Source organism: Herpailurus yagouaroundi, unplaced genomic scaffold, assembly GCF_014898765.1.
Source record: "Herpailurus yagouaroundi ecotype Mexico unplaced genomic scaffold, PumYag 250, whole genome shotgun sequence".
NCBI lineage: Eukaryota > Metazoa > Chordata > Mammalia > Carnivora > Felidae > Herpailurus > Herpailurus yagouaroundi.
In genome coordinates, this window is record NW_024412467.1 from 1,565,921 (window position 1) to 1,579,166 (window position 13,246).

Below are 13,246 nucleotides of genomic sequence, written 5' to 3' on the forward strand. Positions count from 1 at the left end.
ACTGTTTTTCTGATTATAAGAGTAACTCAGATTCACTGTACAAACTTAACGAATTACAAGAAGAAGACAAGTATAATGTCCGAAACTACTTACCCAGAGATGGTCCCTTAGGATTTTTGTGTGTTTCCTTTCCATCATATTTCTATGATACACCTGACAAGACTAACTTGGAGGCCGTATACTTGGGCCGTGTGCTGATTATTTTCATTTAAAATGTTCTTTTAGGCACTTTTAAGCACAATTAAAATTTCAAAAATGCCACTTAAAATAATTTGTAAATAATTATGATTCTGTACACAACCGGAAAACATAAAAGTGCAAAGTATATGAAAATCATTCAAAATCTTAATTGCTTAAGAGCAATCAGTATCTATATTGTGTGTATTTCCCTATGGTCTAATTTATGTATGTGTTAGGATGAACGATTTTTATTTATTTTTTTATTTTTTTATTTACTTTAAAAAAAAATTTTTTTTTCAATGTTTATTTATTTTTGGGACAGAGAGAGACAGAGCATGAACGGGGGAGGGGCAGAGAGAGAGGGAGACACAGAATCGGAAACAGCCTCCAGGCTCTGAGCCATCAGCCCAGAGCCCGACGCGGGGCTCGAACTCCCGGACCGCGAGATCGTGACCTGGCTGAAGTCGGACGCTTAACCGACTGCGCCACCCAGGTGCCCCAAGGATGAACGATTTTTAAAATAATGTTAAGATCATAACGCATGTACGATTTTGGTCCTTAACGTTGTAATGCATTTCCTCCGAATATAAACATTTCTGATTATACCCTTCAGATAGATGCTTGGAGCAGTAGAAGTTTATTAAGTCAGAGGGTAAAGATATTTTTAACCTTGGGTAATGACATCTTAAAGGATCCTGGGACGCCTGGGTGACTCAGTCGGTTAAGCATCCAACTCTTGGTTTTGGCTTATGATTTCACAGTTCATGAGTTCGAATCCCACATTGGGCTCTCTGCTCTCAGCACCGAGCCTGCTTTGGATCTTCTGTCCTCCTCTTTCACAGTATTATACCTTCAAAACTAGGATTAACTGCCAACATTTGAAAACAAGTAGTTTCACACAGAGTCTAGATGGCCAGAGGGCATTCTTATAAGGCAGCCGTTCTCTGGAGCTCCCTGGGGGGAGGCACCTGATCTCTGGGCTCCCCAGTCCCCAGCAAACCCCCGTTACCTTCCTCTGTGTGCACCTGCCTGGATGTTGTCTAGGCCTCCCCTAGCCCAGGCTGAAGGACTTTGTCTGCTCGGGAGCAGTCCGGGTCCCACGGAGCACATGGGGGCACACGGGGACTTGGGGCCAAAGCTCTGGCTTGTCACCAAGGGCTTCTTTTGCTCGATCTTGTCCTCCATGGGCAGCTCTACATTGGGGACTGGGGAGATGTGGTGGCCACCACAGTAGGTGGCTGGGGCCCTGGTCTCTTCTCAACCCTCATCAACCATAGAGATACAGTCAAACACTTACCTGCATAAACTCCACGCTGCTGTCCAAGGGGGTTTCCTGACGAAAGAGCAGAAGGAAGTTTTCATCCTCAGACAAGAACATAGTGGCAAGCTACAGAAATGGAGAGACATAGCAGTCGGTGACACTGGCCAGTGCCCCCTGGGAAAAAGCCACGGTGAGACCTGTTATAGGGCAGAAGGGCTTGGGTTCCTCAAGAGTGAGAGCTCAGATTGCAGGTCTGTGCCCTGGATTGCCATGTTTGATTCACTGATTCTTTCAAACAGTATTGCACCCGTACTGGGAATGAAACACTGTGGGTGTCTGCCTTCTGCAAGCTTCCGATCCAGAATAAGAATCCTAATTTTTAATAATAAATTTGTCAGGGGTGCCTGGGTGGCGCAGTCGGTGAAGCGTCCGACTTCAGCCAGGTCACGATCTCGCGGTCCGGGAGTACGAGCCCCACGTCGGGCTCTGGGCTGATGGCTCGGAGCCTGGAGCCTGTTTCCGATTCTGTGTCTCCCTCTCTCTGCCCCTCCCCCGTTCATGCTCTGTCTCTCTCTGTCCCAAATAAATAAATAAACGTTGAAAAAAAATTAAAAAAAAATAATAATAAATTTGTCAGTGTTGACTATGTCCCAGGCACTATCTTACAACTCTCTCGTATTAAAATAATTTCACTCTGTAATACAAAAGAAAATTAAAATAGCAAATAATTCTTATGTGTGCCATGAATTACTCTAAATTCTTACGTCCGCTCATTCACTGAAACCTAACAACGACCTATAGAGTAGACAACACACCATTATTATTATTTGTTAGTTAAAGCAACTGGAACTTGCCTCAGCTATGTGGTGAGTAAGCAGTGGCACCAGGACTATGGCCACACTTTTAACCTTTCTGCTGTGCTGGCGAGATGCTACATATACGTTCACTTCTGTGCCACAGTTACAGGCAGGAGTGTTGAGTGTTGGCTAATTTATTCTTTTATGTTATTAGTTTATTAGTGTCTCTATGATGCTGCAATACTTGGACCATGCATGGTAAATTCAGTCATCCAACTTTGCATTTGAGCTCCAGCTCTCCTGATTTACGTCACATCTCCCACGAGTAGAGGTGACATTTTCATCTCCTGCGTGATTGTTACTCTTACATCAGCACGTAGGCGTGTTTGGCTGGCCTCGTCTGTCACCCGCGGTCTAGCAGTGTTATTGTCTTCTCTCTGAGCTGTCCGCCATAAACAATGGCCATTCCTCCCATCACCGGGCACTTCTCCCAGCATCTGGTACACTGCCAGAGAGAGAGCCCAGACGGACGCTGTTGGTGGCTCGTAGGCGTGATGAGCCCACACTCCTGCGCACATTCTCTAGTTGGATGAAGGTCTGCTCGTGGACACGGTGTGGGCATGATAATGATCGGATTCTGAATATCGTATGTTGAGTAGCTCGTCCATGGCAGGCACTGGAAAATGTGCTTTTCAATTATTATCTCATTAAATTCTCACACCAGTCCTTCTGGGGGGCATAAATGCCCCCCTTACTATGGGAGCGGGACAGCGCCGTGTGCCACTGATAACCGACCCTGATTCCTTCTCCATTGTTTGCCTGTTATTTGCTACGGCACAATTTAATTGATATCTCCGTGCCTCAATTTCTTCATTTGTAAAATGGGATAATAATGTTTACATGCTAGTGTTTATGTCAAGACTGAAAGTAGAATGAGGCACCATTAATAAGCTGTTCATAAAATTCCTGGTACATATGAAACATTCAATACATGGTAACTGCCGTGTTGATGAAGATGATAAAACGGAGGCACAGGGAGCAGTGAATTGGCCAAGGTCTCACATTCACGGTGTGGACTTGGCCCTTTCCCTGCCCCACCCCTCGGGCCCCCGGCCGAGGCTCCAAGGTCAACTGGATATGGCAACTGGTCTTTAGGACTGAGTTCTTTTTCACACGGGGTACCATAGGCCAAGGAACCAAATTAAAATGTAATTCGCTGGTCCTCAGTCTCTAGAACCCGGTCTGTCTTTAGCTTTGATTGGAGGGCACAGAGGAGCCCTGGACAAATCCGGTGTACAGATCATCTCCCCAAACCTGGCTGCAGCTCGGTTGGGACTTCTTCCCCATCTTAATTGTGCCAGAATACCTAACATGTACCAGGTACGCTGATCTTTATGTCTCACCACCTGTGACTGGAGTCAGTGATGTAGTCAGGGGCACGGCACAAGGTCGGGGAGACACTGTTCCTCCTTAAGCTCGCAGACGGCAGGTTAGGGACCTCGGACCGATGAACTGGGTACCATCGGCTTGTCTACAAACAGCCCCTCAGTTATGTCATTTGCAGGACTCCATGACTGGTTGGCGTAAGCTATTCCCAAGTGCTTCAGGAAGGCCCGACTGTTGTTAGCAGGGGTTAACCGTGTTTCATTTATTCATTATTAAGTCAGTACATATTTGTCGAGCACCACGAATGTTACCCTCTGTTCTGTGGGCTGGGGAATGCAACAGTGAACATGTAGTCACGAATACTTCGGTATTTCTAGCGTGAGGCCTGCACTTCCTTCTTTGATGGATACGCAGGTACGTTTCCATCCATTATACTACAAATACTCGTTACGTATATAATTTTGCCTTGGAGAGAAAATTTTGGAAACAACTACGTTCATACATCTGGATTTAGTTTATTGCTTTTCTGAAAAGGCTGCATCCTGGTGAACACATCTACTTTTTATAAGGAGGCGTTGTCTTGCCCTTTTGTCATAACCTTCTGAAGCAAAACAGTCCTGTTTTCATGAATAATACTGTCTGTCCAAGTATGGCGACATCGAGACTTGTTCTACAGGTTTCCGGTAATCTGTGTCGCAGGCAATTTTGACTATAAAATAAATACCTTAGTTTTAAGTAGCTCATTTTTAGATACAGACTGATAACTATATAGCAGGAACCCATCGAGTGATATCTTTAAGTGGGGTTACACTTAAACTAGTGCCACTAATTGGCCACGTAATGCACATGAAATAGGGGTAATGTCCCACTCCTATCTCCTTGCACTATTGTGGGGGATAAGGTATCAACATATGTGTGGAAATCCTTTCTAAACTCTAAACCTTTTTGTAACTGGAAGGAAAAACAATGAGGTTAAAGAGACACTACCCGAGGCACTGCGTGCTTAACACCTTGCTTTTGTAGACTCAGTAAATGTGGGCTGAACTGCAGACAGCTGCTGTCTGTTTTGTTTTTAACGATCTTCAGGGATAGATCTTTCCAGCCTCCGCTGGCCGATACGGAAGTTTAAACTCATTTATTGTCGCTAAAGTTTTCCTTATACCAAGGTTGAATCTGAACAGCGCATTGCAAAGAGACAAATATTGGATCAGGTAACTGAAAGGCCTCCAGCGTATCAATTCCCCAGTTATCAAGTAAGTATAAATATTGATTGACCTAACTAAAACGATGGAACTATTTGTTGCTAAGCGGATGAGAAAGGAGAGGTGATTACTTCAAAATACCGTGTAGGCCACCTGCCTTGTAGAGAGTTCTGATTTCCCAACCAGATGTAAGATTTGCATTATCTTTCAGAGAAAACAATAGCTCTAAAAAGGCTTAACGGTACCTCTTTCATTTGTACGCGACCAGCTCTAGAGACGTCCTGGGGAGCCATAATTCGCTGCTTCAGTCTCTGCACGTTTTCTTCTACCACCGCCGCCTATGATAGGCCAGACAGAACCACATTAAAGCCACTGGGATTCCAAAAACGTAGCTGGGGTATCAAATATTCAGAGCAGATAGCCTGATAATTATGTTACTCTAACCTGGGAAGCAGGTCACTTAGCCATTTAGAGCAAGCCTACCGTGTTGAACAGGGGGAAGAGTGCCAGAGATTTCTTGAGCAAACCATCACTGATCGGCACCCTGACCAGGTGAGACCTACAGCAGGTGAATTCCTAAAACATGAGTGAAGGGACGCTGAGAGACTAGAGTGTTAAAGTATGGTTTTGAACATCATTGTATGTTTTGTTGTGACAAAAGGCTGTATAGTAATGAACATACTTTCTTTCCCAAGAACTTTCTGCCCAAGAACTTGGAGATTTTGTTCTATTTTTTTTCTTTTCTTTTTTCTTTTTTTTTTTTTTTTTTGAGTAAGAGAGAGACCACACATGAATAGTAGGGGAGGGGCAGAGAGAGAGGGAGAGAGAGAATCCCAAGCAGACTCCATGCCGTCAGTGCAGAGCTCGAGACAGGGCTTGATCTCGCAAACCATGAGATCATGACCCGAGCTGAGATCAAGAGTCAGAAGCCCAACTGACTGAGCCACCCAGGTGCCCCAATTTTGTTCTGTTTCTTTTTTTTAAAGGTATTTTTTTAAGTTTATTTATTTATTTTGAGAAAGAGGGTGCGTGCACATGCGTGAGTGGGGGAGGGGCAGAGAGAGAGAATCCCAAGCAGGCTCTGTGCTGTCAGCGCAGAGCCCAATGTGGGGCTTGATCTCATGAACCATGAGATCATTACCCAAGCCAAAATCAATCATCAGACATTTAACCAGCGGAGCTACCCACGCACCCCTATTCTATTTCTAAGTGAAAAGCCTGGCCCTTCTAGGTTGCCAGTTCGACATAGCTCATTCCCTTCCTCTTCTCCTTGGATTTGTTGAGGAAAAGGTCATTAGAAGGGAGGAAAAGTAATAAAATGTTGAATACCAAAGATGCCACATCTCCCTTTCACGTACAACTTTCACGTACAACTGAGGAACACACTAACTTGTTCCTCAGCGGTGGACTGCAGGAGTGGTACAAAGAAATATGACATATATAATCAACAATGGAGAACGAATTCTGATGCGGGAGTTGAGAAGCAGAAACACTCCCCAGCAGTGCCTGATTCCAAGACTGCAGACTCCATCAGCCATGCTAAATTCATTCTCCTCAGTGCTGTCCCTAATACTCTCCCTGCCAGTCAACCCCCTCGTCAGTGGGTCCCCTACATATAGAGGGATCGGCATCTCTAGTCTTGGCACCTTGGATCGTGTGCGTGTGAGTTTGTGTGTGTGGGTCGTGTACGTGCAATCACACAGAAAAGAAACTGATGATCACTCAACAAGGTGGGTCTTCACTCTGGGTTTCAGGTGACTTTCTAGATTAAGAGATCCGTAGGATGGCAGTGATTTCTGTAGCTCTCAAATACAGTATCTGTGGAATGAATAAATGATTCTTTATGATGGACTGGGCCTTCCCGAAGGAAGTTAACTAACATGGGCCATGTTGGTGGAAAATTAAATTTCAAAATAAACAAATGTGAAGCCAAAGAAGCTGTAGCCAGATTCTCTGTGCTGCCTTTAGTTTGAAGCCACAGAACCTTGACTTCTGCCCTTCCAGACCTCCCACCCCAGAGCCCATGCCTAGTCGTTGGACCCAACACACCAGGACCTAGGGACTGCTTCCATTCCCCATCAGCACCCCTCCCTCCTTCCGTGAGACTCTGGGCCCCCGCAGGGTGCTCGTCATCCCTGAAGCATTGAGGGAGACCCGGGATGTGCCACAGTCTGGATGGGAAGGATGTGCACACGGCCCCAGACAATGATGTTCTGCAGGGCACTGGCTGTATCCAGACCTAGTTCAGAGGCCGGTTCTATGCACGTGAAGAGAAAAGGCAGAGAGCTGAGGGCAGGGGTGAGTAACAGAAACAGCAGCAAAAATGGCTGATGGTCCCATTAAGTCTGTCCCCTCAGAGGCTCTGGGAACCAGGTAATTACACACAGGCTGCCCGCTCTCCAAGGTTGACCACCAGGCACCTTACTGTCAGAAACCTTAAGATTCCTCTTTCCGCGATCTCTGTGCCCTGCTAATGAGGGAAGAAAATAGAGCTATTCAGGCCTTCGAAGAACCGCTTGCACCCCTAAACCCCAGGCCAAGGGGCTGCCCAATGGTGGAGTCTTCCCTGCGGCTGGTTCCGTAGGCACTGGGGCATCACTGATGAAAAGTAAGTGTCACAAATGGTGATTGTTGCTCAGTTTAAAGGGCTTCCACTCGGGAAGTCCTGCCCTCTTCTTAAGGACATGTGTAGGGGCTGCTCATTTCTCAGCAGGGAAAAAAAAAAAAACCCAGAATTAGGAATAGTTTCCTTAATCACGGTTGTCCAGGTAGCGTGGAGGGTGCAGCGCAGGTCTCTATAACCCCACGCCCCAGGGTAATGCCTCAGCGTTTTGAAACAGGATAATGGCCGGCGACGACATCTTTGGATAACAGCTGGCACCAAAGGCCCCTCCCCAGCCAAGTGCTGAGAAGAGGTGGCTGGGGCCACTGCCAGAGACTGATGCTACTAGAACCCTCCTTCTGATGGGCAGTTGCTGTTCCTGGAGGGACAGAGGCTAGAAGAGATACAAACCGACTTCGGGTGATTTAAAAATACGAGATCTTAGGCAGACCTCGAATGTACCGAAATGCCTAGGGGGTGGAACTTGGGGTCTACATTTTAACAAATACAGAGAATTCTGAAGCGTGCCCCGTTTTGCCTCCACTACCCTGAGGATTCTGCAGCCTTCCAACCCCTTTGCCTCCGGCCTCAGGAAGGCCTACACTGAGCACAGGGGCACAGGACGCTGGTGACTCATTTGTCTCCTTTCCTGGGGGGACTGGGCCTGCCCCGGTGTGAGAGGGTGAGTCCACAGGCTGGCTCTGAGGGAGGGTGAGGAAAGAACCGCCCCTCTGCTGTGTCACTAGAAGCAACAGTGCCTCCGACATTAGCCAAAGCCCCAGAAGGAGATGGCTCATGGAACGGCTTGTGGTGCCCTTGGCTTAGGGCAGACCTTGTGCTTTAGTAGCCCCACCCCCACCTCATGACTGAAAAGAGGACGCTTCCAGTTTCAGCCCTGACAGCAACTTTTCTCCCCCTTTCCTATCAGCCACTAAAGCAAGGAGCTTCTGAAAAGGTGGGAAGTTCCAAGTCTCTGGAAATTTGGGTTTTTTGACTGTCCAGTTTATTCTAAGATGTTGAATGGCTCTGCCTTCATCTATTTGTTTTCCTCTAATACTCCTGTCATGCCTGACACAACAGCGCCTGACTCATAGGCTCTGGAATGCCATGAGCCTTCGCATTTACAGCAGTAAGTAGGAGCAAGGCAGAGACAGAGAGAGAGACCGAGAGAGGGAGACAGAGTGAGGTAAAGGAAGGAAGGAGAAGAAAAGAGAAGAGAAACTGATAGAAGACAAGAAATGGGAGGCAAAAAAGATGAGACCGATAAGAAAGGGAAAGGAAAAGAAAGGGAGAGGAGGGACAAGAGAGCTTTGAGAAGCAGACTGAAGGTAGAAGGGAAACAAGGAGGCAGGAGAGACAGTGAGACATGGAGAGACATGTAGGACATAGAGAAGAGAGACAGAGAGGTCAGAGAGAAAGTCAAGAGATGATGGAAGACGGGGCCAGGTATCAGAATAAGAAACAGAGATGGGCAGAAAAATGAGACAGATGCACACAAAAAAAAGAATAGGAGAGGCAGAGACAAGTCCATATATTCAAAGAGACAGAGACAAGGTCTGCGTGGCTGTTGGAGGCAGATGGCAGCCTCTTTTGTTCTGAGCTGCTGCCCACCACCCCCCCCCAACCCCTACGCACCTCCTCCCCAAGCCCTTCTTGATGTACGGGGAGTCTGTTCCCCTCATTGGGCTCCTCCATGAAAGCGCAAGGCACTTTATTCTTCCGTGTAAACAGTTATATCTGAGCATAAGTGAGCTTCACGATTCATTTTAAATGCTCCTGTCTCCAGAGCTATTCCTCTTACCGGGCATCTCCTGATGGAGTTTTACTGGGCTCTCCCCCGCCTAGGCTGGTGTGGCTCGGTGTGAGTTTTTCCTCTGCTTTAGTAGAGGGATCTTTAAAAGTTAATCTCCATCTCTCAAGGCCAGATTTACCATCAGGGTAAATGATGGACTCGATACATTTATTATACCTGGGCTCTGGACATATTGATTATTTTCTGGTTTGTTATTCCCTAAGAAATCTATACCTATATGAAAAGATTTTTCTATAAGAAAAATCATTTCTGTTAAAATGAATAAGGGAAAGTGATTTTAAGTGGTTGTTTGCGGTTTGCTATCAAAGGAGTATCAAATGCACTAAACACACAGAACCTCAAAGCTCTTAACCTCTCTTCCACCTTTTTGAACAAAGTGAGCTGCCTTATCTCCAAGTTGAAATCCATTAGCAGAGACATAACCAAGGAAACGTTCAAAACAGAGGTGTTTGAATTTATAGTTAAGGTCTCTGAGTGGATGACAGATGTCACAGTGAAAGTCAGTGACCAGCACACCCAATGCTCCAGTTGCACCTTTTATAAAACCTGCCTCAATTCCTCCGTGTTGCTAGGAGATGGAGAAAATCACACGCAGGCAAAGAAGAAAAGAGGTCAGATGGGATTAATGGGCGCAAATCGACATGAGACTTGGATGCTCCTTGCATGTTGCTAAAGGCACATAAATTAATGCTTAGTGGCACAAGTACTTACATCAGTACCCAGTGTCGTCAAGACATGGCGAAAGAAAGCATCAAGCTCCTTCTCTTCTATGTATCCTTTCTCTAAATGCAACAAGAGATGCACAAATGGTAGTCACTTCCACAAAATACCACGTGACATTTAGGATTTATCTAAATTGTCTTTAATCTCACACTGTAAAATCCCCATGGATACGTTCTTTACTGTTCCAACAACTAAGTGCCAATAGCTGACGTCTAGAAGTCATGGATTTGAAAAGTAAACACACATTCAGGAGCTAATGCTCTGTGCTGGGTTTGTAGGAATATTTCGAAAAGGAGAGTGATTAAATACATACATTTGAATCCACCGATAAACATGAATTTTAGAAGAAAAGTCCAACCCAAGGATTTGGAAGCTTGGAACAATTTAACAGATGTAATTATCAAATCTTCGTTTGCAGAGTCAAAACACACGTTAGGCATTTTCTTTAGGGTTGTTTGAATTATTAATAAAGATAAAGCACACATTAAAGAGTTCCATTTTCTTTTTAGGTAGTTCTTTTGCGGGGTGGGTGTGGGTAGTGTCTTTTTGGAAGTTGGTAAAATTCATCCTCCCTTTGAAGAGCACAATAAGGGAGGGTGGACTTCAGATAGCTGCATGTCAGTCTCAAGCCTCAAATACATGTAATGATCTTTGTCATTATACATGACATATCATTTTAGATATACACACACAGAGACTGAGAAGGGGGGCAAACCTGAACTTCAGACACACACACACACACACACACACACACACAGATTGGGAAGGGGACCGAGTCCCTCCCTCCACCCTGAACTTCACACACACACACACACACACACACACACACACAGATTGGGAAGGGGCCGAGTCCAGAACTTACACAGACATCCAGATCTGTAATTCCAGTATACCTAACATCTGTGAGGCTTGAACAATGCTGGAAGACAACTTCCCCTGCGAGGAAAAATGTATGGGAAGGGGAAACTCTGGGTCCTTTCAGAGGGGCTGGAGCCACGTCTACACCTGTGTGTGCAGATGGCTTGCTCGACTCACCATCTCCGTCAAAGCGCTGCCAGACCTGCCATAAGCCCGCGGCGTCCAAGCGTCCCTGAAGCTGTTCGCGGGCGCTGTCCATGGTGCTGACGCGAGGCTTGGGCACCTGCCGCCGAGGAACACCGGGTGATAGCCGCTCCTTCCTGACTCCCGCGCCTGAGCGGGTGCTCTCCGGTTTGTTTTGAATACCTGTCTTCCGGGCGGTTGCGAGGGCGGCTGGCGACGAGGCCGGTGGCGCCTTCGTGTCGCTACAGTCCCTAAGCCCGCCCCACTGCTGGCGCGCTGGTCCCCGCCCCGCCCCGCGCGTAGGTCCATGCACCCTAAGAGGGCCCTTGTCTGCCTCCGCTGGGGGACAGGAGAGAAGGGCGCTGTCCTGGGGCGTGCAGAGCTAACTGCCTTTGCCTTTAATTTATTTGCCAAACTCAAAGAAAACAATCCCCATACATTTGACTTAGCATCCAAACTTGCGCTTCGAAGGGTTTTCCAGAGAGAGCTCCTGAAATTAAAGTGTTGGAAGAGGTGTCTGTGTTAAGACTCTTTGGACCTGGTAACTTAGGAACATAGTGTGTGGGGAGGGTGGGGATGAGGTGCAGAGGGGTGATGGTGTAGTGGTATGAAATTACCAGAAAGCAAGGAGACTGACAACAGCAAGGTTGATGCCAGAGTGTTTAGGGCACGCTCATTGTTGTGCTAGAACGCACTATAAAGACTTGCTACTAAATGGAGATTCTGCAAGGAACCATGGTTTAAAGCAGGATATGAGGATGTTGGGGAAGTCTAAACCATGCCATGCTCTGCCGGGAAAGAGAGTCAGGGAAGGCACGGTGGCCATCTGCAGAGGTTTTAGGTAGATGATTATGTTCGGCTCCTACGTCTCTCAGTAAAACCAAATGACAAATCATTTGGAGGAACACAGAGCTCTAAGGATCAGAACTGTTCAAAACCTGACTGGTTGCTTTGTGACGTAGTGAACTGACGGGCGCTGATGGCTTCCGACCACGGGCTTTGAACCATTTGTTGAGGAAAGGAGCTCGGGTATTAAGAGAGTTAGACAAGAGTTATGACAACTCACCCTGATATTAGCACTCAAGTTCAGTTTTTAAAAGCACATATATGTAAGCCATCTAAACTACAGTAGGAAAAAGAACATGACGCTCCTGGATGGATAGTACTGAGTCAGGATTCCACCTCCATCACTTGTTGGCTTTGTGACCTGGGCTGTTACTTTTCATCTCTCTGAGACGCTGTTTGTTCCTCTATAAAATGAGGATTATAATATCTGCTTTGGGGTGTTGCTGTGAGGGTCAGAGTCGCTCATAGGAATATACAATATATTATAACTGCTATGGTCTTATTAGAGACTAAGAGGTGACTATCTTATTTTTTTTTTAATGGTTGGGGGAGACACCTGGGTGGCTCGGTTGGTTAAACGTCTGGCTCTTGGTTTTGGCTCAGGTCATGATCTCACGGTTCATGGGTTCAAGCCCCAAGTTGGCCTCTGTGCTGACAGTGCAAAGCCTGCTTGGGATTTTTTCTTTCTCTGCCCCTCCCCTGTTCTCTCTCTCTCTCTCTCTCTCTCTCTCTCTCTCTCTCTCTGTCTCAAAATAAATAAACTTTAAAAAATAAATAAAGAAAATGGTTTGGAGAAAAAGGGAAATAAGAAACTGTCACAGCCAAGCGGAGCCTAAGAAGAGATCATAATTAACCACAATATTGTATCCTGGATACGATCCTGGGACAGAAAAAAAAAAAAGGACATTAAGCAAAAACTAAGAAAATTTGAACAAATATGGATGTTAGTTAATAATAATGAAAAAATAGTTTAGAAGCAAACATTCTGGGTTTAGGGTCCAGCTTTGCCTCTTACTAGCTGTGATATTGGGCAAGTTACCCAAAAGAAACCTCACTTTCTTTCCTTGCAAAATGAGGAAAGTTGAAGCGTTTGCCTTGTTGTCCTAAAGGTAAAATGAAAAAATGAATACATATAAATTTCTTACCACAGTAAACACTCAATGCAGTTAGATACTAAAATGATAAAACTCCATACATACACATTTAGACGATGCTGAAATAAATGTCAGGATTTTTTAGTAATGTGGCTTAGGTTAAAAGAGGAAGAGCAATATCATCACTTCTGGGGGAAGTGTTGGGCACAAATATCGGAGAACGTAGCAGGAAGAGAGGGCAAGGTCTCAGTAGTTATCATCAGTGGCCCTGGGTAGTTATGGATACAGTGTCCAGACACCT

At 45.9% G+C, this 13,246-nt stretch overlaps 1 protein-coding gene across 2 annotated transcripts in view; it reads right to left on the reverse strand.

Annotated features, from left to right (window-relative positions):
• SCGN (secretagogin, EF-hand calcium binding protein) overlaps positions 1 to 11,252 on the reverse strand; it is a 36,787-nt gene extending 25,535 nt beyond the window's left edge. Inside the window, exons 1-4 of one of the 2 annotated variants that reach the window (XM_040460522.1) lie at positions 11,000 to 11,252; positions 9,953 to 10,023; positions 5,072 to 5,164; positions 1,478 to 1,513 (exon numbers count right to left, since the gene is read on the reverse strand). In XM_040460522.1, coding sequence (XP_040316456.1) covers positions 1,478 to 1,513; positions 5,072 to 5,164; positions 9,953 to 10,023; positions 11,000 to 11,081 — 282 coding nt within the window. In that variant the 5' untranslated portion in view covers positions 11,082 to 11,252. Of the gene's footprint in view, positions 1 to 1,477; positions 1,568 to 5,071; positions 5,165 to 9,952; positions 10,024 to 10,999 lie in introns of both variants that reach the window. The other variant, XM_040460521.1, reaches the window with a different exon arrangement.
• Positions 11,253 to 13,246: the final 1,994 nt, after the last annotated feature.